We start from the raw sequence: 26,836 nt of genomic DNA, 5'->3' as shown, positions 1-26,836 counted from the left end.
AAATACAACTGTTTCCAAAAGTAAACATTACAATAAAACTATACTGCTGCTTTCTAGATGTTTTTAGGCTTCTCAGGGAAATCAGTTATGTTTTTTTTATGGCCAAAATGCTATGTCTAGTCTTTTCACTATAAACTGCATGGTCTGATCACCGTCATTCCTTCTCAGATCAAAATATCAACACCAGCTTTTGCCCGCTAGCACGTTCGCGCGGACTTAAAAAAAAACATAGTATCCTATGTTTTCTTTATCTGTCCTCTTTGCCACATTTTAATTTATGATTAAGATTAAGATTTTCAGACTGATGTAAGTCAATAATGATCATTTTGGTAATCGCGCCATTCTTTTCTCACTTTGTACCTACAAATTCACAACTAATTTACGTAATTTAGTTTATATAACATGCGTAAAAAAATTGTCTTTTTATCCTTTTATACTTGCGCGTATGGCAACCGAGGAATTTAACATGACTTTTCGTACCTCTTTCCTTCTAGGGAATAAATTTGTCGGAAGAATGATATGGTTTGTTATATATTTTCGGAGTTTCATAAAACATTTATTATTATCATAATGTAACAATAAGACTAATACTTAATAGAAACAATGATTTGGTTCAAAACGTAACAAACTAAAAGTAATACGATATTATTAAGCTTTCTTTCCATGGCTGTATCCATGCTCCTTTCCGCCCGCATGTCCGCCCTTTTTACCGTGCTCGTGATGGTGTGCGTGATGTTCCTCGTGGCCATGATGGCCCTTGTGTCCCTTGTGGTCTTCGTCGTAGTGCCCTTTGTCGTGTTGACCCTTCTTGCCGTGATGTTTCTCGTGGTGTCCCTTTTCGTGATGTCCGCCTTTCTTGTGGTGGCCGTCTTTCTTATCGTGATGGCCGTGGAAGTCACCGTGCTTGTGATGATGTCCACCCTTGTGGAAGTCGTCGTAGAACTTATGTTCCTTATGGTATTCGTCTTTGTGAGACTTATGATGGTAGCCAGTGGTCTTCGAACCCTTCTTATGTCCCTTCTTGTGGCCAAATTTGCCACCTTTATGACCATGCGCGGCTTCATGATGTTCTCCATGGTGATCATGCTCGTCATGATGCTTCTTCTTGTGTCCTCCGTGCTCGTCGTGATGACCTTCGTGGTGATGGTGCTCCTTGTGGCCGTGTTCTCCTTTGTCGTGATGATGATGCGACTTATAGCCCTTGTCTCCCTTTTCCTCATTGTCTTTATGGTGATGCGCATGATGCTCGTGGCCGCCACCCGATTCTTGATTAGTACTTTTGGCTTCCTTCTTTTCCGTGCCCGCAGTTATTTGGTCGATCTTCGCTTTTCCAGCGACGAGGCCGGCAGTTTCCACGGCTCCAACAACCGCGCCATTCGCTTTGCTTTCATTGTCGGTGAGACCAAAGTTTCGGCCCAGCGATGATGCTAGCGCACATGCCAGCAGCACCGTCCATAACATTAACTTCATTTCTAAAACAATTATTTAAAATGTATTAACCGATTCCATTCCAATATGTACGCTTTCAATATATTTTATTGATGCATAAGTCAAAAACAAACAAGATATATCGGTATCTCTTAGTACTTACCAAGAGTCGCGATTCGTAGTCAAGTTACGTTAGCTGTGATAAAAATGTTTCCGCACTTTGAATTTATAGATAACGCTTTCATCTCTGCGTAATTTCAGAGCGATCTTTGGCAATCATATTGCTGCACATTTCTGGACGAGTGGTTTCACGTCAGAAAACGATGTCGACATCCGTTTACGGTGCCGGTCAAATTTGTTCCGTTCAAATGTTAGTCAAATGATTGATTATTTGCTACTATTTATCGGTATGAGTTGTACGAGCGTGAATTGGGCGAACTAAACAATAAAATATATTACAGGCTTTACAAAGACAGTTTTAATATTATAAACAACTATTATTATAAAAGTAACATTTGTTTATCTAGGACGAGGTAATTTGAGCATAACAATAACAAAACGATAATCTTATATTTAATTAAATCAGTGCTTTCCATGTTGGAATCCCCAATGCTTATGGCCCTCGTGACCGCCTTTCTTTCCATGGTCATGGTGGTCATGATGGTGTTCCTCGTGGCCGTGGTGGCCTTTATGTCCTTTGTGGTCTTCGTCGTAGTGGTGCTTGTCGTGGTGGCCTTTCTTGCCGTGATGGTGTTCGTCATGTCCGGAATGGTGATGGCCTCCTTTCTTATGATGTCCTCCATGTTTCTTGTGGTGTCCATGATGGTCGCCATGCTTATGATGCTTGCCTTCTTTGTGGTGATCGTCGTAGAAGTGATGGTCTTTGTGGTACTCGTCCTTGTGGTACTTTTTATGGTAGCCTTCGGTTTCCTCGCCTTTGTCATGATGTTTTTTATGATGGTGTTTACCCCCCTTGTGGTGATGTCCATGTTCGTGGTGCTTTCCGTGGTGATCGTGTTCATCCCAGTGTTTCTTGTGTTCTCCCTTGTGATCGTGGTGATGGCCTGCATGATGGTGCTTGTGATGTTCTCCATGTTCGCCTTTGTGGTGATGATGGTGTCCTTTATGTCCCTTGTGGCCCTTCTCACCATGCTCATGATGGTGTTCTGCGTGATGTTTCTTGCCGCCACCCTCTTCGTGGTGATGACCTTTGTGATCACTAGCAGCAGCTACTAAGTCACTTTCTTTCTGACCGATTTCTCGGCCTGAACAAACGACAAGAATACATCCTAAAAGACAAAGGGCGACTAGCGTCCTCATTTTAACTGGATTTTATAAAGCCTCAACGTTGAATGTTTGAGTAATGGGACTGCACTGATTGTCTATCGGTTTGTGACACCAATTTATATCTATCATTAAAGGTGCTGGTTGCAGCCGGTGAAATTACCGAGCAAGGACGTCACGCGAACGTAGCGCCTATAAGCTTCGACTGTTGCGTCACGCGGTGCTGGGTTGTAGGGCTTGTATTTAAAAAAAAACCGCGGTTATGCATTTCCGTGCTTATTTTTTGCCGCGACCTGGTCGTATGAGTTCGTGTTTAATCCGATTTTTGTAGGTTCATGTTCAGATTAATGTTTTTACATTCATTTATTATTTAGTAATTTGAAAAATGAAGTATGATAGACAAGATGGTGGTAGGGGAGGGGCTGCTGCCTCCACTAGAGTATCAAGAATCATTATATTTTGTGATATCGTTTTCTTCTAACTAAGCCTTCCATTCTTAGCCCAAGAATTCCCCTACAATCCTAAACATAGTCTAGTTTAAAAAATATTTTTTTTAAATTGCATTACTTCGCATAGAAATACGAGTATTATAAATTATGTACATTTTTCCCAAAGACATGTGTGAACTGTTACGAAACGATAGGTTCCATTTTTTTATGTAAAGAAACGGCGTATATCATTTAGTAAATGGTTAAGATACCTGATATAATACATATTTTAAAAACCAATTTTAATCTACGCCCGGTTTAGTGAAGTATTAGCAAATAAGATAAACGATGACATTATCGAGAATTTCAACTGTCGTAGCACACGTGTACAAGAAAGTAGCAATAAATACTATTTTAATTTTTTTTTAAATAATGTAACAGTAATTTAATGACCCTAAAAGTTGAGATTAGAGTTTCTGACCGTGACCTTATTTCGCCGACGTATTTCTAGATCGGCGTCATTGTTTGGAGAAAATTAAAATGTGTACAAACTATAATCATTGTGAAATTTTTTTGCTAAGCGGTACTGAAGTAAATTATAACACTATTGAAGTGTTTTTGAAGTGTAAAGCATTTGAATTGCGACTACATTAACGGTTTAAAGCACGATGAAAACTAAAATCGTGAAAATATTCTATCACTATGTTTCACAGTATCAATGTCGATCGACTACGAAATAATGAATTTAAAATAAGGTAACTAATCAAACTCTACAGAAAACATTATTACCGATCAGATTTCGATTATCTAACCAACTTGTTCAATTGTTCTTTTATTTAAGGATTTGTTTATCGTTACAAACGACAATATAAAGATTAAGCTTTTGTTCGCAAGACATAAGTAAGTATTATTTGCATAAAAAATTGTAGAATAAAAATGGATGTAGTCCTTATATTTCTAGAAATGCTCCAGTTCTCCAGAGCTCCGTCCGCGATGCTTCAGTTAAGAATGGGATATTACAAAATGTTTAGAGCGCTTGTAATATTTGTTACGTTATTTCGTTATTGTCGAAGCACCAGAAGCATCTATTGCATTGCGATAAACAATTCGTAAATATTTATGATTTGCAATAAATTTTCTTTATTGATAAGGAAGAGTAACTTCTAGTTTGATATCCGGGTTCAATTTCATTTTTAACGTTTTACCATGAAAGTATGAAAGTGCAACTGATGAATTTCTGAACGATGGCTAATTTATGTATTCTTAGATCTTTTTTTATTAATCACATGTAGCAATTCATATAATATAAGGTAAAATTAGGGGCGTACAGCCAATATTGCATTTCAACTGACCCTGAAAGGTAATGTTTTTTGCGTATATATGTATATTTCAATGTATCCAGGTTTTGAATGTTAAATCTCTTATATATTTGCCTTGTAGTCTTGAATCGTTATATTTCGATATCGCCTCTAAAAGTCATTAGTCTTAAGGAACCAATCAAGACTACTAATTTATGGGAGATGTATTCCATTCATTTCAAGTATTTGTAATGAGGATATAGTCAGTTGTGATTCTTGACTTATTTTATGATTCACCAGTTTATGAACCTCTATTAATAATTTTATGTTTGTCTTTACTTCTTAATGATGCGTCGCACAGCAAGAAGCAAAGGTAAGGTTTTAAAAATAATAGGTAAACACAATAATAATGAAAGTAAAAAATCAATTTAACATTTTTATATTTTTGTATAAAACATATAAAAACAATAAAAAACAATCTCAATTTTAAATAGCAATAAAAGATAATAAGTGTTTTTATATATGTTTTCATTAATGTTTACCGTGGTGGAATCCCCATTCCTTATGGTCATCATGACCGCCTTTCTTGCCATGACCATGGTGATGGTGCTCATGGCCCTCATGTCCATGGTGGCCCTTATGTCCGTGATGACCCTCGTCATAATGGTGTTTATCGTGATGTCCGTGTTTACCATGGTGACCCTCATGATGGCCAGAGTGATGGTGTCCTCCCTTCTTGTGGTGACCGCCATGATCTTCGTGGTGTCCGTGATGATGGCCATGTTTATGGTGTTTGCCTTCGTCGTGGTGGCCGTCATGGAAGTGGTGGTCCTTGTGGAAGTGGTCCTTGTGGTATTTCTTGTGGTATCCGTCGGTGTGTTCACCCTTGTCGTGATGCTCATGGTGACCATGCTTGCCGCCCTTGTGGTGGTGACCGTGCTCGTGGTGCTCGCCGTGGTGGTCGTGTTCATCCCAGTGTTTCTTGTGGCCACCTCCGTGCTCGTGGTGATGCCCCTCATCGTGGTGTTTGCCGTAGTGGCCTTCGTCGCCCTTGTGATGGTGGTGATGACCGTGGTGGCCCTTGCCGCCCTTGCCGCCGTGCTCGTGGTGGTGATGTCCGTGATGGTGATGGCCGCCGCCGTGCTCGTGGTGATGGCCCTTGGTCTCGGCCACCGCGAGGTCAGACTCGGCAACTTCGTAAGCGAAGCAAGCTGCCGCGAGGCATAGCACTCCTAACACCAACAGGCCCCTCATATTTGCAGGTGGACTTCTCCGTTTGTTTCCTATCGGAAGTCCGGCTGTGACTGACCTCAGCTGTTGGATTGGCTATTTTATATTATTTAGTTGTTAGACTTTGTGGCGATGTAGAAATATAATTCCGCAACCGGCGCCTGCACTAGTTCATGGACAATTAATAAAAAATCTAAACATCATTGCATTTCGAGTGTACAGTTTCGATGTATACAGGAATTTGCTTTCAGTGTATTGTATAGTGATAGTGAGCATTAGTGAATGATCATGAAAATTTGCAATGCAGAGGTGGTACATAAGGAGGTTCAGACAGAGGAGCCATAATTCGTCCAAAGAACTCGAATTCCTTATGGTCTACTAAAATATTACTCTGCTGTAGCTAATATAAGTATAATTTCTGGATCGATTAAACATCTCTTCATCTTATAAAAACAGATATCAAATTAGACTAGATGCAAACAGACTGCGTATATAGCCGATATTATAAAATTATGTAAGCTATATACAGTTTTACTCTAGGAAATAACGCATTCTTTATGCTTATAACAATAGAAGCTACGAAACTATACATGCGAAAACAAAGTTTGTTCACTTCCTCAATATAGTCAATGTGTAAACACAGTCTTGACTGACGGCTTATAAATTTAAGTCAATCGAAAATTATCTGCTTAGTGGATCCTTTAACATACGAAGCACCGCTATTTGGATAGCGTTAAACAATTCTTCCGAACGAGTAGGCTTGAAGGCAAGCCCTTGTCGGTTTATGTAGGCAGCTATCGCTCTGCATCGTCTGTGTTTGGGTATTCACTTCGATTATACACGCTCCGGCTTCATCACGGTCCTTTGATTGCGAACGATTAACACATTTTTCGGATATGTTAGAACCGATATGGTATTGTTACTTGTTATAATGTATGTATCTCACTATATTAATTTAAGTTTATACGTTTATAAGTTTGTATAACTTGTAAGTTAAAAAAAAATACAAAAATCTGTTGCGCCGACACTACGGGAGTAGGAAAAGGATGATGATAATAAAGCGTTGTAAGTTTATGAGCTTTGGTTATAGGGAGATAGGAACGTAAAAAGACGATTTGAATTAGATGTTATAATGTTAAAATATAATTTGTCTTAAAGTGTTGCAGACAGTGTTAAAAATTCGGATTGAAATCCGAAACTTTCCCGTTAATTTTTTACATTACAAAACAGAACAAATAAAGTTTAAAAACGTCTAGCCCGTTCGTTTAATTACGTATAAGGCGTTTATTTTCAGTTCGGTTTACGTAACGCTAACGGAATTGCTTGTCGGGTTAGCTTATTTTCATACGATGGCAGTACAAAAGGTATTGTTCGGAATAAGTTCACGATCGACACGGTCTGCCGGCCGCTTTTCCATCAGCTCCACTTTCGACAAAACAGTTTTCAAGGCTATATAAGTGTCGGCCTTGTGAATATGCTGTTATTTACACAATATGAAATAATTTCTCTGACTTAATTCGGAATGAAATTACTTAAAAATATCGGAAAGAAACTTTTGACCTGAACTTTTTTTTAGTTTTACTATTCGTTTAATTAATAAATGTAATGCATTTTGTATATGTATGAGTTGTGAAGTCGTAATAAATAAATATGTAGAGCAGCTGATGGTAATCGGTTTTCAACTTATGCACTTACCGCATTGAGGGCGTCACACTTGCGCGTAATATTCGCTAAGAAGCCTCAGCCACAACATCGCACAATCTTGTTAGGCCGTGCTGCGATAATGCTATTACCTCTGTAATTCTATATTTTCTTGGATTGAATTACTTACTTACTTACCCACATAGTTCCAGTATTACGTCCTCCTTACAGTTGTAGACGCATATCTACGTATGTAAAATCGAAGGTTTATTTTATTTCAGGCAAAATGTATCTGAAAACTTGTATTTCATATTAACAACCATATCGACGTAGTTGGATGGATGGAAGAAGCAAATTTATGTAATCTTATTTTCAAATGTGAATTTTAATATGCTCACCTATACGTTAAAGTGATAAGCCTGGGTGCAATTTGCTAAGTATTTTTTTTAACTTATTTCTATGTACTTAATGTAACCGCCAGAGTACAATTATTTATTTAACGATCAAGAATGGTTGTTATATGTTAATAATATTAACTTTTTCTAACGCTAATAATAACAAAAGACGTTTAATAATATGGACATGTAAAGTTCGGACTAGTTTAAATCTTTATATTTAATAAACGATTGCAATTCTGCAATATATTTGAACAGGGCTGGTGCACAAGCGACGTGGTTGGCCATATTGTTGGCGCTCGGGAGGTTAGGGCCGGATAATCCCGGCTATTGTTAGCTATTTTAATGCTTACGCCTTTGTGTGACCGTCCTGTATTAAGTCATACGCGGATAATCCACGCATTATACCGGGTTAATTTTCCATTACAGCACACATGCGCACACGTAAACCTACATGTATGTATGTTATGGATAAGTATACACGCTTAGCAGCTGCTTTTGATTAACAAAGCTTAGTCTAATATAGGTAAAAGCTTAAAAACAAATTATTTAATACGTAGCAGTACATTGTCTTGGAAATTTAAGGAGATGTTAGGAATCTATGAAATCTGAGCAAATTTTTAGTTTGTGTCTAATTCTTACGGTCAATGAGTAAATCACTATTTTATTCCTCTTATGCATTTTAATCTCAATAGCTGATATTAAGTGTTCCGGTAGTCGTCTAAGTAAACACGCGCTGAGTAATCTCGGTTGGATGCGTCGCCTCGTCGAGTGCCATCAATATTTGCCAGAACAGGACACCGTAAAGATGTTTCCGGTCCGTAAAAGTATCGTATTAACCGTTCAAACATTGGATGCGTGGCTTTATCGCTGGCAGCTGGTCGACACGACTAATTACATCAATTACAGACAAACAGGGCGCGCTCGGGTTACGGCTCCCACCTTCGTCAATATTTGCACATGATGCGATGCGCCGCAACCACCGCTCCGAACGCTCCGGCCGCTCCGCCTCTCACCGCCGCGCCAATCCAAGCTTGGACACTTCACACGACATCGTATTTGGATTACGGTGAATTTTGGGCATTTTATTTGCATACATTTTATTGTTTGTCCACAAACAACTTTACTTCAATTAGTAGGTATTACTTAGATAAAAAAAGGTTTTGTGAATACGTGTATCAAAAAGTGACGAAGTTCTGCCTCCACCCCGCTAATCTTGATGTCAGCTCATAGATGTTTCAACCGAGGGACTCAGGCCTAGCCGATTTAAGGGTGACTAGACATCAGTCAACCACCCAGGCGCAGTGCACATCGGTTTTCTACGCACGCACGCATATCTTTGGATGCGCAGAATGCATTTTTTCCTTCCCATAAGAATATCGTTACATATGATATTCGAATAAAAATACCGGACCTGTACGTAATAACGACGCCCTACTATTATTAATAATTATTAATACAAGTTAAAATAATTAATCAGACAATATAATAATTTAAAAAATGACACTGGCTGAACACGTATATTGCGTGTGCCTATATGAAAAAAAACAACCACTTTTTTGGCGCGCACAAAAAACATGTCATTTGTCGTTTATCCACATTTCATGTGTATCAGTATTAAGTATTGTTGTAGCTGTAAGCAGCAAAAAGAGCATACTGCAGTAGAATGCCGCGGGCGACGAGTTCCACAAAACATGAGGCTCAATTTGTTAGCCGTTAGCAGTCGAGTTAATCCTCCATCCGTGATTGTGTCTAAGAGATTGCTCGCGGAGATTTCGCAAATCGTGATATGTAGGTACAAAAGGTGAGTAGATGTAAAAAGATGACTGGTGGGAGGCGATAATCTGCGCGAGAGGTGGGTGCCACCCGTAGCTGTAACCGTAGCATAATCATACCTTTACATTTAACGAAACCGGTTGGAAAGGAAAATTAGGTGAATTTTCGTAGTCAATGCTATTATGAACATTTAATTTTAGACGTACATATCTATTTGTGAGGATAAAATATCTTTACATTTTCCATTTCTTACAACCATATAACAAAATAATGTTTAACTACTAAAAGAAGTATGTTTCTATACTTTTGATTTACCTATTTATTACGCAGATTTTTTGAAAGTTTGATATATCTTAATGGTCAAATATTGTGTTTTTTATTCTTTCCACGTCATGCACATATATTTGTAGTCTGTAGGAAAAAAAATGACCGTGGCAAAGATCTGTATAAGTTTTGCGTGAAATTGTGATCCAAGGCGGAATTAATGTACTGTAATCCTCTTGCTACGTCCTATGTAACTTGTACATATATAAGGGGTCATAAGAGTACGTAGAATTGATAAAAACCTTTATTGTTTGGAGGGAGAAAAGGTCTGGTGTGCGATTGTGGATGGAGAATTAAACGCGGAGAACAAAATGCAACCGTCTATATTTCTGTGTATCATTATTGTATGTAAGTATAAGTAGTGAAAATTAATTCCTAGTTAAATTTTATTTATTAAAGAGAAATTTCATATTCCTGTCTATATACAATTTGACCCTATTTATTAGACCATCTAGTTTATCGCGTTAAAAGATATAACGATATCTACAACAAACAATATAAAGTGCTTACACGGAGATGTAGGGATGAGATACTATTATCATTTATGAGTGTTCGGGAGCGTCGTATTGTCAGTTCCATTAAGCCGAGAATAGGGCGGGGCTTGCCTCGGTACGCCCCTCGCCGGCCTCTCCCCGCGCCCCGCGCTTCCTCCCGCTGGCCCAAGACCCGGCGGACATCACTAACAAGGCTTACCGGCAATCGCATCACGCGTACATCCCCATGCCCCGCAAGTAGCCGGCATCGACACCGCGCAGGACACGCTGCGACTTACACAGTAGTGACATAGTGCGATCGTGATGCATAGTTGTATTAACGTGACAAGCGTGACGCGTCCTACGTGACGTTTTGTGCAACGGGACCTTGACGTGTTGTGGTACGCGACGGTGTGTGGCGATAGGGTGGTAGGTCAGCGTGGCGCGCGAGGGCATGGGCGCGCAGGGCGCGTGGCCGCGGGAGGCGCCGGCGCTGCTGAGCACGGCGCTGCTTCTGGGCGGCGCGCTGCCGGAGCGGCCGGCGGCGCCGCTTTTCACCATCGATAGCATCCTGGCGCCGCGGCCGCCGCCCGCAGTACCTTCCGCCGTGCCACCGCTGCAACTCCACCACCTCGCCCACACGCCCTTTCACAGAGCACATGACCTTTTCGGTGAGTCTATAAAGAAATAGTGAATGTTTAGAAAGAATAGATAATTTCCATGTTTTAAAGGTCTTAAGTCTTAAATACTTAATTCAATAAAAGTGAATCATGTTGAACACAATTTGCATTTTCACTGGGCACAAAAAAATTAAACAGAGAAAAAAAAATTACGATAAGCATTTATACATTTTCTGTCTTTAAGTACCATGTAGTATTTCACTAGTATTCAACAGTCTAAAACTATGCACTAAAATTAAGGGGTGACCAACTTGGGTTGACCAAAGATCTACTGATTATTTACGACACCCAAAATACGACAATAAAGAATTATCGGCCAAAAAACTTTTTTTTTTACAAAATTAGTGTATTACAAGAAAACTAGTTACATTGTTTCGGGAGGCAGGGCCTTCTGTTATCTATTACTTTATGTTATTAATAGAAATGTAATAAACCAAATCTTGAGATCGCGCTGATTTAGCTTTTTGAAAAATACGAGTAAGTAGGTCCGAAAAAATGTAAAATTAAAATATTAGGTACTAATTTAACCGATTGACATATCGAAGAATACGTGAATTTAATTGTCATCGCGAATATTCAACTAAAAGTGCTATGCTATTAAAATTTAAATAACTACTAAATAAAAATTAATTGATCGAACACAACTAAGTTCAGCGCACCAAAATCTGTGGAGCATTTTGAATTTAAGAGGAATTATTGCATCGGACATGAGTTAGCCGAAATAGCCAATCAGCAATTGATAAGAATGAAAATAAGTGTTGACAAAGTTTTCAGATGTAAATTTTATTAAAATGCAGAAATAAGACGAGAGCATGATGTCTTGCATAGATTACGATAAACAGTTTAAGGAAATTGAATTACCTGCTACGTATAATTAAAAAAAGTCACGTGAATTAATTAAATAGAATTATGGCTCTTATTGTGTTATATTAATTTGCCGGCCGCGTGCCCTAGTGGCCGGTGCATAGCGGCTTCGATCTTATCGCGTTATATCCGATTATGTACGAGCAAGTCGGCGCGACGGCAGACGTTTGAAGCAGATTTTCTTATTATATTTTTTTTATTATTCAAATATAACTCAAATATTATCCGCCACTTCTTGGAAGGAAAAAAATGCCAAAAATCCGGAAGTAATAGATATTCAATTAAATAATTTTAATTCAGAATTATGTCCTTCAGTACACAAAAGAATATTTCTCTAAACTTAAATCGACTGTGGACGATTTTCAAAAAATCTATTTGACTGCTCGCCTACATTTTAATAAAAAGTAACTTAAGTATTTATCTATGTTTCTAAATGTTACATATTCATTATCTAGTAAAAGCGATAGTTAACACTCTTCTCTAGTAACCTTAACCTAAGGTCTGTATGAAATATTCTTTTAATAAGCATATCAATACAGTAAATCAATAAAATTACAGTTTCATGTAAGGGTATCAACTGTCAATGTTATAAATGTTTAATAATGCGGCGACTGACTTACTTAAGAGCACGGCCGGCGCGCCCCGGGCCATCCCTTGCGTTGCGCCGCGCCTCGCCTCGCCTCGCAGGGGTGAAGACAGGATTTATCTCAATTAAGTGTTTTTCTTTTTACCGAGGACAGTTTAAAGGTTGATAAAATCTCAAGGGATCCTTTTTGTTATAAAAACAAGTTTAGTTTGTTTTGCTTAAAGTTACATTATTCGAATCATTATTAACAGTATTAAGAAATATTGGACTTATTAAAATAGGTACAAGTCTACCAAATCCTTTCATAGGCGTTATAAGTACATATTTGTAACCTAAGTATCTTACTATCTGGACATATTCCCAATTTTAAATAAGGACTTAAATAATGTGTACAATGGACACTCCACATTTTAATTCATAAACAATACAATTATCCGAAAATCAAGATAAGATCCATATAATTGATATTCCATATAATTTATATTAATAAGTATTAATCATTATTATTGGTATGGCTGCAAAATTTAAGAGAATAAATTTACCGAAGTATTGACTGTAAATAAAATAATACATGTATTGTTATAGCAAAAAAATCAGACAGATTTCTATATGATAACGTTAAAACCATTTGCTGTTATTGTAAGTAAGTTTAGATGAAAATTCTCTTAAATAAAAACACAGTATTCAAATCGATACGGCTTAGATGGTGAAAGCCGTAACCGGGGTGAGCGCGGTCGTACGATGTGCGGAAAGCTACGGTAGCGCCTTACCAATACGCCGCCGGCTTTAAAAGCTTTTATATTTCTTTCGGAAATAATACAATGTAATATCCCGCCGGTGGAAGTATGCAAAAATATTCAATTTTTATTTGTAGCGTTAATATTTCCATCGGATCGAAGCGAGGGTCGCTCGGGGCTCTCTAAGCTCGGATATTCGCGCTCCGCTTCTCCGCGCGAATGTTAATTCTAATACATGATGACGTGTTCACATCGCACCTTACCTTTATGCATTTTTAAGTCGTTCAAATCTTATCAAATTCAAGTCTTATATCTCGGTTAAAAAAATGTTTTTGAAGACAAAATCGATACTATCCCTTTAACAGTTATGTTTTTTTTAATCATTTATTTATGTTGTTAATTTTCAATAAAGCAATATTTTTATTATTCTTGGTACAGTCGACCGGCAGACAAGCCTTGCGCCAATGCATCTTATGTCATGTAAGTATTCAGCTAATGTCCGCTACAGACGCTCAGTTTTTACTGAACAGAGAAATTTAACAAGTTAGAACTGTGCATATGTAGACACAGCTTTAACTAAACAGTTTTTTTGCCTACATAGGTACAATTAACCTTTCAGTTAAAACTGACAGAACTGAACGTATGTAGCGGGCTTAAATATTAACTATCCACAGCGTTTCATTAACATACGTACATACGGTTATAATTATTTATGTTCCACATGAAACCTAACTTTAGTAATTACTAGCTTTAGCATGCGACTTCGTCCCCGTGGAATAAAGAAAAAATTGCAAGAAATATAGCATACGTTATTCATTGATAGATTACTACACTGATACATTACAACACACACCTAGATTCTAAATGGTGAAATATTTTTTGAAATCGGCCCGGTAGTTTTTGAGTTACATACAAACATCCAAAAATACAAATCTTTCGTCTTTGTACTATTAGTATAGATGTATGGTACAAAGACGAAAGATTTGTATTTTTGGATGTTTGTATAGATATATGGTAGATAAATATTAATGATTGAAGGTAACTTCATGACGGACTTTACTTTTCGACATTATTTATTTTAATAACGATAATGCCAAAACACAGTGGCGGCAATGTGTCTTAATTTTATAAAGGTAATTATAGTTAGCACTGCTTAGTTTTAAAGTAAATCAAAATATGTAGTTATAGGTTTTCTATGCCATATGGGTGTTCGTAAAGAATAGACTGTTGTTTGAGATTTTGGAATTTAGGTTACCAGCACAAAATATATTCCTCAAAAAATTAGTAAACTTTAATAAAATTCAAATCATTTTTTAAAATTCTCCGGTATTTAAGTTAAGAAAAATCCTGTAGCCTTGTAATAACAATATAATATTTTTTTATCAGGGGTGAACAGTGTGGGCGGCGGCGGCACGGGCTATGCGGGCCTGTACGGCGGTTATGCGGCGGCAGCGCTGGCAGGGCTAGCCGGACCACCGCCCAAGCGCAAGCGACGCCACCGCACCATCTTCACGGAGGAGCAGCTCGAGCAGCTTGAGAGTACCTTCGACAAAACGCACTACCCTGACGTCGTGCTGCGGGAACAACTCGCGCTGCGCGTCGACCTCAAAGAGGAGCGAGTTGAGGTAAGATCCTCGTTGTATAACGAATGAAGGCAAAATCTCATTACACAAATATATTTTATATTCTATTTAAGGTCTATAATGTACGTTTAATGCCAACCTTCGATGAAAGATGGCACTCAAAGAAGAAGAATGTAGTTACGTTTATTATGTACAGTGTCGTTTGTTAGTGGAAGATAATCTCAACGCGCTAATTGAGATTATGAGGGTTGGTAAATGTATCAATAGACAGAGATAGTGTTGGTAATTGTTCTTAGTTATTTTATTTGTTAATCTGTATTAAACTCTAATTGTTTATCTGTAAGACGGAACGGATTTTAAGTTCGGTTCGGAGTGCTTTGCAATTTTTGGCAACTGTACAGGAGTCAAAAAGTCATAAATGTTCTACTAAACTATCAATAAAGTCAGATTTTAAAGTCGCGATAAACCATGACTTAGTGATGCAATGGCAAGGTATAACAACTTTCGATGAAACTTATCAACTTAATGTTTTATTGGCTTCTGAATTAATAATGTGGGGTAGAGCTCGAGCCGGCTACATAACAGTAGATAGTATACGTGATTAGGTTGACCGGGCGGAAAGTTTAGAAGTGGTGAAGGGCCGTGTGTCAACATCTCTGACATGACGTCGCCGTCGCCCCGGACCAGACTGTGGGTGGCCGACACACAAAAAACTATTACAGTAAGGCGGTTAAGGTAACAAGCAAATAAAGACTTTCTACTCGTATTTTACGTTTTTGTCACTTTTTTAAACATAATCTCATTTTCTTATTATTATTCAATGACATATTTATACATTAAAAATGATCAATTGTGTGACATAAGAAGTCCTCTGGCGACTATTTTCTTTGATGTTTAAAGTGAAAGGTTTTTAAGAAACTTGGGTTGTAACCATAATATAAATTAATTTTATTAAATATATCTTTATTTCTTACTCTCTATATAATACATTTTACAAGAATATAAAAAAATAAAGATCTATTTTTATGACTGATAATAATATAATGAAATACACTACCTAAAAACATTTTGGTGCGCTATAACTAAATATGATAAATGATAATAAACATTTATGAAGCTGGTTAATATGCAAAATGCCTACGATATTACATTTAAAATATTTCTCTCATCAAAATCCATAGGCGTTTTTTGTCGACATTTGACATCATGTTATGTTTCCTTATAAATCGCCTTTACAATTACCGCTGTTATTAAATTTAACCCTCACCTCCCAAAAATGACTACTAAATAGATAGATAATAGTCCCTAAGTCATTAACTTTTTTTGAGATATTCTTGCTGCCAGGAACCGTTAGGTGTAAGAATAAAAATCACGATAATGCTTTAAAAGACAAATACACTGGTCATTCGGATCAACTTTCAAATTACGGCTCTAGAAACTTATAAATAGTTGAAGATATTTGTGAAGCGCTCTATTGATAGAATTTGGGATGTGGAGTAGGAGGTTGTTTGCTGGCTACCGGTGTTTAGTGGTGGAGTGTGTGCGGTGCACTCCAGCGCGCCGAGCCACCCAGGCGATGCGCGCATGATGCCTTACACGCGTTTACACACATTTCTTTACCTGGCCCACATTGCGCAAATTTAGTTTGATTTTTCATTGTCAAATCAAGGGACATTTTGCTTACAGGTGAGGTTATTAGGGGGAAAAGAAAGAAAGATTCCAAGTAATAAGCCTTTTATCTTCATTCTAAAAGAAATTCATTCTTTATAAAGAATTGAGAATTTTTTGTTTATAGAGTATTCGGAAACAATAAAATGCATAAGCCCTAACTTAAATGTGTTAAAATGTCTTCCGAGAAAAATCTTTAAGTATGATTTTATGTCTAAAATATTTTCTAACAAATATGAGTCGTATGCTAACCGCAATAATTTTTAAATCTTCGGTATAATGTTGTACAAATAAAACGATAAACGCCTGCCAATTTACTCGCAGCAGTAGGTCTTCCGACAAAACGCGGCGGCGACATGTGAAATTTACTAAGTGTAAAGTTTTTATTAAAGAAACCCTATAACCGAGTAAACCGCACCGAGCTCTCGGCCGAGAGTTTTACCTAAGGGCAAATAAAAAGGGCCGCGCAGCTCCGCGAAAATTAATCTGAGTTAATTAAATTTGATTTATTTATACCGTCCGGGCTGAGGGAGCGATAAAAGCACAACAATGAGGCTAATGAGGGTCACTTGTACGGCTTTCTCTCGGATAACGGAGTTTTTCCGATTTGTGAAACTTGTATCCCGTTTAATCAATAAACGATATTCTTAGGGAAGCTCTAAAAAGTTTTACGATTAAATTTTTTTCCAGAGACTTTGTTTTAAACGACTTTCGTTTTTTTTTTACAATTACTTAATCGGAATTTTCATTGGTCTGTTAAAGTTACGATTTTTTGCAAAGTTTTGATTAGGTAGTTAGCGAGGGTCGCTGCTGAAGCAAATCATGTTCCATTGAATATTTGCACTACTGTTATAAGAGTGATGTTATAGTCGTAGATGAAAATTTACGTAAATTATTTTAACATTCCCTATTTTTATTTGATTTATGTACGCTAGGTTTGCGTGAAATGTATCATAAACTCTTGCCGTAAACGTGCAACACACACGCTCAGTTCTGCCCCTGTTATTTGCACAGCGGCAATTGGAAATTGCATTATTAAAAGGCTTTTGTTTAAGCATCACAACACTTGCCGAAAATCGAGGTTACGTGAACAATAAAAAGCTTTGTTTTCGAATACGCTTCATTTGTTTCAACATTCAACTTTTATTCGTACGTTGGAAAACTCATATGAACTACTGCAAGCATTGTTTGTACAAAAATATTAATAAATGACGGTCAGTGATTAAATTGATTGAAAGCCTTTTGTTTAACTACATACAGATACTTAATAATATTACAAAGTAATAACTAATAGTATCAAGATGATGTAGGTGAAGTTTTTTTTGTAGATCTTTTAAATGTAATTTAAGATATAAATGTTGCTCGCAACTTCGTCCGGGTGAAATAAAATAATATACCATAGGCATGTTACTCACAGATAGATTACCTTTGTAATGGTGTAGAATTATTAAAATCGGACAAGTAGTTTTTACGTGAATCAAATACATACAAGAATAAAAATCTTTCCTGTTTATAACATTAGTATAGATAAATCTTGAAATTGACTATCTGGCTTTGACACCTTGCAATTTACTACAAGTATTATATTATATTCTGAAAACTCATAAAAGTCTTTATATAGTCGGAATTTAATACGTTATACATTAATTACTTTGCTAAACTTCTTTAAAAGCATAAATATATTAATGTTAGAAGTTTTGCACAAAGTAATGAACAATTACAAAATTATACAAAACGAAAATCAATTTTGGTTTGAACACTTGTTTTCATAATTCGCAATGAACTTATTTATTACTTTTGTTCCGGTTTTATTATTGCTGTTTACTTTTTCTTTCTACTGTCCGTAGATTTGTGTTTTTTATTATATCAAAATCTGAAACACAATGGCAAGGTTTTATTAGAAAAGATTTTGGAGAGTAAATATAAACGGGACATGAAAAACCAAACGTCAAACATATGGCGTATTTGTAGTTTTGTACATTAATGAAATTAGTTCAGTAGATGCCAGGATATAAAATGATATGGTTTAAGACACAATTATCATGAGGCGTTTAAAATTATTCTTAAGCAATATCATCATTATCATCATCTTCCCGTCCTACTACTCCCATAGGATGGACACGTAAGGATTTCGTCCTCTAGGTTGATCTGTGCACCGTCATCTCAGTCTTCACTCCTTTCTTTATCATGTTACCTTTCACGCAACCCACCCATCTCATTCTTCAATTCTTATACTTCATACATAGTGTCAAAATATTATGTTGAAAGTTGTTATTATTTATGATACTCAACAACTTACAATATATTAAATTTAACAGAGATTAGAAAGTACATAAAAACATTGATTTAAAAGAAAACGGTAAAGTTTGTACGAAATGTTGTACTGCATATAATATTTAAAATACTTGGATCGTAGTTTACATCTGTGTACAATTGGATGAAGAGACGACACGTCACGTATGCGGGTGCTTTTATTTCGTCATCGTTAATTACAAAGTTAAAATATATCCTCTTCGTTAAATATAATTAAGTATTTCTACGTGACTTTGTTATGGTTTAATTATGAATGTAATAAGAAATATCACGTCGAGGGTCGCGGGACGCGAATGGGCCAGATTTAATCAGACAACGCTCGTAATAAAGATCAACATTGAGACGGCGGCAGTCGCCCGAGGCCCTCGACAAGTCAAGATTACATGTCCTTTTAATAATTAATTTGTGCAAAGAGTTGGAGCGTCTACCTCGTAACCCGAACAATTGTCTTTTTATTTGCAAAACGATGCTCTTTTTTGACATTGTTAGCACATCATTAATTTACCTTATTTAGTATTTAGAGGAGAAAAGTAAGAGGGTGACTTCTTGTTTTGTTTTATAATCTTTCTTTCTGATATTATTGCACGATCTTATAAATTCTAACTTTAGGTCTTTTAGGTTATACTTACAGTTGTACCGAGACGCTGAGATTAATACTGTCTCTTACAATTTAGAAATACAAGCTGTAATTCTGCTAAGAAAAATTTATATAAGAAAATCATCTAAGTACTTAAGACATAAGTCTTCACAAAATTTACGCAGTATTTTTTTAAGATAATATACAATACGCTTTTTTATTCGTTAAATGCTACGTTATACGGTAGTGCTACGTGGATACCTTCGTTGTACCATGTATAACGGTTCTTGATTTTTGGATTAGGTCTCAACAATATAACAACCGTTTTAAAAAACATTTTAATATTTTGATATTATTTTAACATATTCATTTCATATAAAAGTCATTTAATTCCAATATATAAAACTTTATATGTATTGTGATATAGTACCTTTACTATAAAAAATATTTAATTTGTATGTCGAGTGCAGATATGACTAAAGTTAATTTGATAACTCTACAAAGAGCGATCTGGCGATGCGGACGGGGCGCAATGACAAAGTACATGCCCCAGACTGCTAACAAGACCGGGTGGGCGGGGCGCTCCGCCCAGCGAGCGGCGAGCTTCCTCTTTGCGCTGCAAACCCCCTCCTCACCACCAACCCCCCGTACTCCACTCCTGCCCCCTTGGCCCTCATAAGCTTAGGGTTCTTTAACATTGACATCGAACGAATGAATGCAATATTCTCATATGTATGAGTACGAATTATTTGATGTTGTATTACATTAGAATACCCAGGTTATAATGTAAAAAAAAGAATAGAATCGACTAAATATATTTATTTAAAGGAATATGAAAACAGTATTTTTGAGCTTATCTATTTCTGAGAATCTGAGTTGTATATTGCTTTATTTACCATACATTAATCGTATCTCTGTTCTACAGCATTATATCAAAACGTACACTTCTCACATATTATCTTGCATTGTTGCTAATTGTAGAAAGGCTTTGTATATCAAATTATATCCGTGATACGGAACACCGGTGTGGCATACTTCCAATGGTTATATTAAAAGAGATATGCGATGTGTTACTAAGTAATAAAGCGGCGCCATTTTGTCGGTGTTCCGCGCTGGGCGCCGGGTGTCGTCGGGAGGCGACGACGAGAGACCAGCGAACCGGCATTAAGTGATCAAAGACTTCGCTCCGCTCCCGCTTCACGGCCCGTGCGCTTCTTTCATTATTTTAATTAAATCAACCATCCATATAACAATCCGCCTTCGTATTTATCCTTTCAAAGATACATAGCACACCTTTGCTCTAATTATAGGCATGGGGTTGTTCCTGGGTATATGTACATATGTAATGACATTCAAGTATGCTTATGGCTCAGAGATAAACTGGTTGAAAATTTCTAGTTTGGCATTTATTTGATGTCAAGTTCTTAATAGGCTTTTGCTTTTTTTACGTTCCGTTCGTTTTAACCAGGTCAAAATTTTTTTACAACATTTTTCTAACGGCTGATAATCATACCCGGAATAACAAAAGGGAACAACGGAAACTAACGAACAGACAGACACAGAAACAGGCAAAACGTATTTTCTTTTTCGTTGTAAGCGAAGCAAATACATCAATTAACCTATTAAAAGTTCCAAATACATTAAGCTTGCGAATTGAGTTTTTTTAATTAAATACAGACGCTCCTGTTTTGACGGTAACATTTATGTTAAAAGATTATAGGATATTAGCTTTTGCGCGCCACTCCGTCCGCGTAGAATTAAAAAAAAACAAAAATGTATGTGTTCTTCCAGGCTATCCTCTACATTTATACCAAATTTCATTGAAATCCGTTCAGCCGTTTAGGCTACAAACTCTAACAAACATCCATCCATCGATCTAAGCTTTCGCAATTATAGTATTAGTATGATTGGCGTCAGTGCGCAATAATAATCTATCGGAGAAGTGTGTGATTGTGTTTGAAAACATTTTTGCTATATGAAATCGTCTTACTAGGAAAACAATGACAAATGTCATGACGCAGTTTTGTTAATATGTGATGTGAATGTTTACAATAGTCATCTTTTAAACTTAATATAAATCAGGAAACATTTTTTTAATATGACTCGCAAAAGTAAATTGAATTAATTAAAAACGTTTACTAATAAGGGCTTTATAAACAATATTTTATTTTGTCATCATATAAATCGGACATTAATTTGCCCATCCTGGTGTTAAACGAATGCACGATTAATTTCATTAACATAATAACGAATCCGATAATAATGTATGAATACAATGCTTAATACTAATTTTTGTTTGTTACAATTCGAATCGTTGGGTTTGTGTACATAATACTAACGGTCCAATAAACACAACAGTCTTATGGATTTAATCTAGCTAATCTAATATTTTTCCAAGTTTATTATAGTTAAACTATTACAAACTAATTTTTTATCAATTTATTAACCCCTTCCAAGTATTGATAATGTAATATTTTATTCGTGGCCACATCGGTCCCCGAGTGGAGTATCACTCTATTATTTATAGACGCGTTCGATACGCAATACAAATTATTGTTTTCAAAGTATAACGTTTAGGGGAGCAGACTGTTTGCGGAGCGACCCTCAGGGGAGGCTTACCCTGTGAAACGGCTCAACGAATTTGACGCTTATCACGAGCACAGTATGATTGATTTCTTTATTGCATACAAACGAGATATTACTTTTAAAGAGCGAAAGGCAATCGTTGTGCGTACTATTGAAGCAATCTTTTGACAATTGAATTTGGATTCGGGTGAGGCATTGTGAGCAGATAGGACGTTATGCGAGCGCGAGGCTATGGGTGTTTGCGTGCGGTAATTGATACGAACTGACTGACACCGGGGGGTTACTTTTTCAGCCTCCGCTTGAAGAGGAGTAATGTTTTGACATTTAGCGAAAAGCGATGGGTGTGATTTGAAGAGCCCTTTGTGGAATTATACTCGCGAATGGCATCTTTAATATTGACTAATGCATTTCGTCGCTAATGGGCGTCGGAATACGACAGGTGCGTGAGCTTTGTCACAGCTCAAGTGTTATATTCAAATAGACACGTAATTATTTTAAAGTGTTGACATTATTAAAATTATCGTTATTAAAGGTTCTGTTGGACAAATTATACTTTGGAAATTGTTCTATCTCAAATAAAAATTGTAATGCTCTGGGAAACCATGCTATATAAAAATGCTATAGTTTGTTAATTAGTAACTCTTACTTTTTTCAAAAATGCACTTCGACGCATACTTACTACAGTTTACTACAGTAAAAACATTTTTTCAGTCAAGTTAATAAAACCTCTACTAAAAAATTTCCTTCGATTTCCTCTATTTGTTCATGTACAATGCGAAAGATAAGCTTAGAAAATTAACGCTTAGCAAAATAAATTGAATTGAGATGGTAGTAACAAAGGCGGATCAGACGGTCCATTAATAAATCAGTTCGCTAAAACCGTAATTGTAATCTCAAACAAGGCCCGGGGGTGCGGTGTTTGGTGTAACAACATTATTACAATAAGTTGGGAGCCGCCGCCCGCCCGCCGTCGCCGCGCCCGTCCGCGCGCCGCGTTAGTTCACACGCTCAACGCTTGCCCCTTACGTATCAGATTTCCATACCCAAGTATACATCTTTACGGCCTTCCGGAAAAATTGGATCAATAAAATTCAGATTTTTGCAAACGTTGCATAAAGATGTTTATTGTAAGAGAGATGTTTTAAAGGAGTTGTTATTGTTCGAATCAGTCTTGTGGCTATAAAATAAGTAATATCAATATCAATAAGTATAACCTGTGCATTTTATATAACTTTCACATTTTGATAGTGATTTTTAGTTCATGACGAAAAAATTTTTACAGTTAATTATTTCTTTGGAAAATAAATTAATAAGGTTAGGTTAGATTATTGATGCAAATAGTGAAAATTCCAACTTTGTAGTATATTACATACATATGTCTACTACTTTATACATTTCGCATGATTTTTAAATTTCTAAGGCGTTTTATTCTCATCCCTCCAACCTCGCATTATTGTATAAAGAAGGTATGATTGTGCCGTGTATTATTTGTCTCTTAGTGGCAAAACATATTAGGTGGAACAGTGGTGTAGGCTGCAGGCGTTGAGGCGTGGTGCAGTGGCCGCGGGCGCGGGTCCGCCCTCCATCAGCTGTTGTCTTCCCACATGCCGGCTGGAGGGGCGACATTGCTTCTTAATTACATATCTTGTTGTCCTATTTGCGCTTTGCCCAAACCTGACATAAACGGAAGAAGACTCCACTCACAGTTATTTAATGGAAAAAAGGTCTAAAAAACAATTTATACTAAACTAGCTTTCGCCCGCGACTCCGTCCGCGTGGAATTAAAAAATACAGAAGTAAATAACCTATGTGTCCTTCCAGACTACCCTCTACATCTATGACAAATATCATCGAGATCCGTTCAGCCGTTTAGGCTACAAACTCTAATATCCATTCATCCATCCATCTAAACTTTCACATCTATAATATTAGTAAGATTAGATCGCTATAAAACATTTAACAATGCTACTAAGTTTGTTATTAACTTCGAGCTGAGGCAATCGTAGGCGAAAGGTAATATTTTATTATTTTTATAAAACCGATATACTTCTGGATCGTACACCTGTTTAACTAAAGCTTGATGTAATTGAACAATAATTATTTTACGTAATCGTCTTACAGAGAACTTAGTACTTAGTTACGATAATCTCGTAAGTTTCAAAGCAGCAGAGAAACGGGACCGACATCAAATTTACACTATAGTTAAGCTTTTTAATGAGTTAATGTTTGACTTCGGTGCCTATTCCGCTCTAGGGCTTTATAAATGCATGATATAGGAACGCTACAGCCGACGGTTTCTATAGAATTTGGGAGTTCACTGTAACATGAAATTAAAACAATAGTGTATTGATTCTGCATTGGATGTATTGAAACACATGTACCTTATAGATTTAGCAATTTTGATTCTACTGAAATGTTTGAGATTGCTATTAACAAGTATTTTCCTATTTTCATTATGCACGATACCTTGGACATTCAGAAACTGAAGATGGTTTGTTTCTTAGGCTTTGAAAGAAACCATCAGGGTTTGATTCAAACTTTGCAATCAGACTTTTTTTGGTTTGTCAATACTCACTTCTAGAGTTAATAAGAATATTCATGCCGCGGCTTCATATTGAACCACTAGAAGAGTCCAATTTGCATACCAATCGTGACTAGAATTGCTAAAGCTTTTAAAAAATAAACCAATAATGCAAACAGCATATTGTAAAACTCAATGAAATATAGTTGTTAATGATAACAAAAGAGTTAGACCAAAAGCCAATCTACGACGTACAAAAGAGCGCACTAATCTCCTCATTCCGGCGACAAATGAATGCGGGAGGAATAAGTTGAGATGTGAGGAGTCGCCCTTCAGTCTGTCGGTGGCAGCGACCATATTTCCCGCTTGAGTGGACGCGAACAGTCGGCCGTTGTGCGAAAAGCCCCACTCCCGTTCGCCGAAAGTTAATAGGGCCTTTGTTAAGCGACCGCCCGACTCTTGTAATGCAATTAACACCAACAATACCGGTATCGCTAACGAATTAATTTTAACTCCCGCGATACAATAAAAATTCATAAGGCGGAACAGTTTGACTTAACATTTACACCGACAAGTATGGACGACGTTTGTTATTTTTTTCTTAACTTTCTTAGCAGTTCTGCTTGAAGAAACATTATTGTGAAGACATTCTACTAAGCTGCTTCGTTGATGTCGTTTGTATAGGTAAATAGTAATAACTTTGAAAAGTAGTAATAAAAAAATCGCTTCAAAGCATTTGATTTTTAACATTAACATTTGTGATACCATTACTTGAAATTTTACACAAAATATTCCTTGATAAGCAATCAATGGCCTACGATACGAGTGTTGTTATTACTAAGTTTAGGAAGTTCATAGGGGTTCAAATATGTAAAATCTTGCATAATTTTTTTAACTTTTTTGACATATCTAATTTGTCACTAGCTGTTATAAAAATAATGAAATGCTTAATATACACTTGACGTACTAACTATTAATAGTTTTTGCCACTAATGACTCATTTGAACTGTGATTAAAAAGTAAATAATTCATGTAATTCACTTTATAATGAAGAAATATTCATGAATGAGTCTTTGTGAGTAAGGAAAGGCAGCAGCGGCCGCGCTAGACACAAAGGCGACCACCCGCGGCTTGGGAACATCCCTGTCGCTACTTGTACACACCCAGTCGAGTGGAAACCTCCAACCAGACACACATATACCACCATTCAACATTTTTTTCTTTTTAAACTTGAAAGCCATTTTAAACGTATGATACACAACAAATGTAACATCTTTTTTCAATTGTAGTAGATCGGTAGCGGTCATCGCAAACAGCAATTGGACCGATCGATTGTCCGCATAACAACCTCTGTAATACCATTGTGATTATATCGGTAGCTTCAATGACACAATAAACTTACGTTTTCAATATCCGAAATCTTTAGAAATATGCTGCCAATACAGAAACTTACATTCAAACGACTCGTTCAATCAATTTTATGCTTAAACAAGTTTTTAAATATTAAATTTAATATTAACATATGTTATTTGTTAATTTTATTTTTGGTATCGGTAGGAATTTTGTTTTTATTTACGAAAATTTACGAAGTATGTGTTCTCAAATACTTTTTTTCTTACTTTTTGTCATGCATCAACTGCTGCATTGTATATTGGTTTCCTATTTACAATGCTAAATTGTTCAAATTACTTTTAATTGGAATTAAATTAATATTATCGATATATATTTAGAGCATAATAATAATCCGTCTTTTTATTTCAGGTGTGGTTCAAGAACCGTCGGGCGAAATGGAGGAAACAGAAACGGGAGGAGCAGGAAAGGTTGAGGAAAATGCAGGAGGAGCGGGCTTGCGGTAGGACACCGCTCCTGGCGCGGCCGCCGCCCGCCCGCTCCCCGCACTCGCCGCACTCCCCGCACACGCCAGGCGCGCACTCGCATCCCGGCAGAAGTTACACTGATGACTCCGACTCTGAGGTAGAGGTGGCTTAAGCTATCTACTGTAAAAAGTGATATATAGACTTGTAGTTCTTGTAGTGAAGTGACAGTGATACGCAATAGTGCGGACACAAACTTAACTTTGAAGGATCTTGTAAAGCATTGCTTATAAATATTATATTAATAGACATGCGAAAATAACTATAAATTAGGTATACATAAAGTAGTGTTTATTTCGTAGTCGATTATTTTTTAATAATGTATTTATATTGATATTAAGTTGTAATTATAATTATTGCTGTAGGTAAAGCGTATTGTAATAGTGATTTAAAAACTATGTACTCGTTTTATGTAGATTACACTTTTAATGTAATTAGTTGATTGAAATTATTAAATAAAGTATAAAAGCGAAACCAGTTGGAAAAAACTTACAACAGGAATATTTAGAGAATTATAGCTTCTTTCGTGTAGTTTTTAAACTTTTCTTAATAGTTATTATTTTCTTCCGA

The 26,836-nt window shown here is 36.5% G+C and overlaps 2 protein-coding genes across 2 annotated transcripts; one reads left to right on the top strand and one right to left on the bottom strand.

Annotated features, from left to right (window-relative positions):
* Positions 1-601: 601 nt before the first annotated feature.
* On the bottom strand, positions 602-2,748 carry LOC106106417 (histidine-rich glycoprotein-like). The gene is made up of 2 exons (XM_013286996.1): positions 2,058-2,748; positions 602-1,478 (listed from the first exon to the last, which is right to left on the bottom strand). The coding sequence occupies exons 1-2, from the start codon at positions 2,746-2,748 to the stop codon at positions 649-651; spliced, it is 1,521 nt and encodes a 506-aa protein (XP_013142450.1). The 3' UTR covers positions 602-648.
* Positions 2,749-10,731: 7,983 nt separating this feature from the next.
* LOC106106416 (homeobox protein goosecoid-like) lies at positions 10,732-26,381 on the top strand. The gene is made up of 3 exons (XM_013286995.1): positions 10,732-10,948; positions 14,531-14,769; positions 26,154-26,381. Exons 1-3 carry the CDS (start codon positions 10,732-10,734, stop codon positions 26,379-26,381), a joined length of 684 nt encoding a protein of 227 aa, XP_013142449.1.
* The last annotated feature ends 455 nt before the right edge of the window (positions 26,382-26,836 follow it).

Source organism: Papilio polytes, unplaced genomic scaffold, assembly GCF_000836215.1.
Source record: "Papilio polytes unplaced genomic scaffold, Ppol_1.0 DF822178.1, whole genome shotgun sequence".
NCBI lineage: Eukaryota > Metazoa > Arthropoda > Insecta > Lepidoptera > Papilionidae > Papilio > Papilio polytes.
This window is presented reverse-complemented; position numbering and strand designations above follow the sequence as displayed.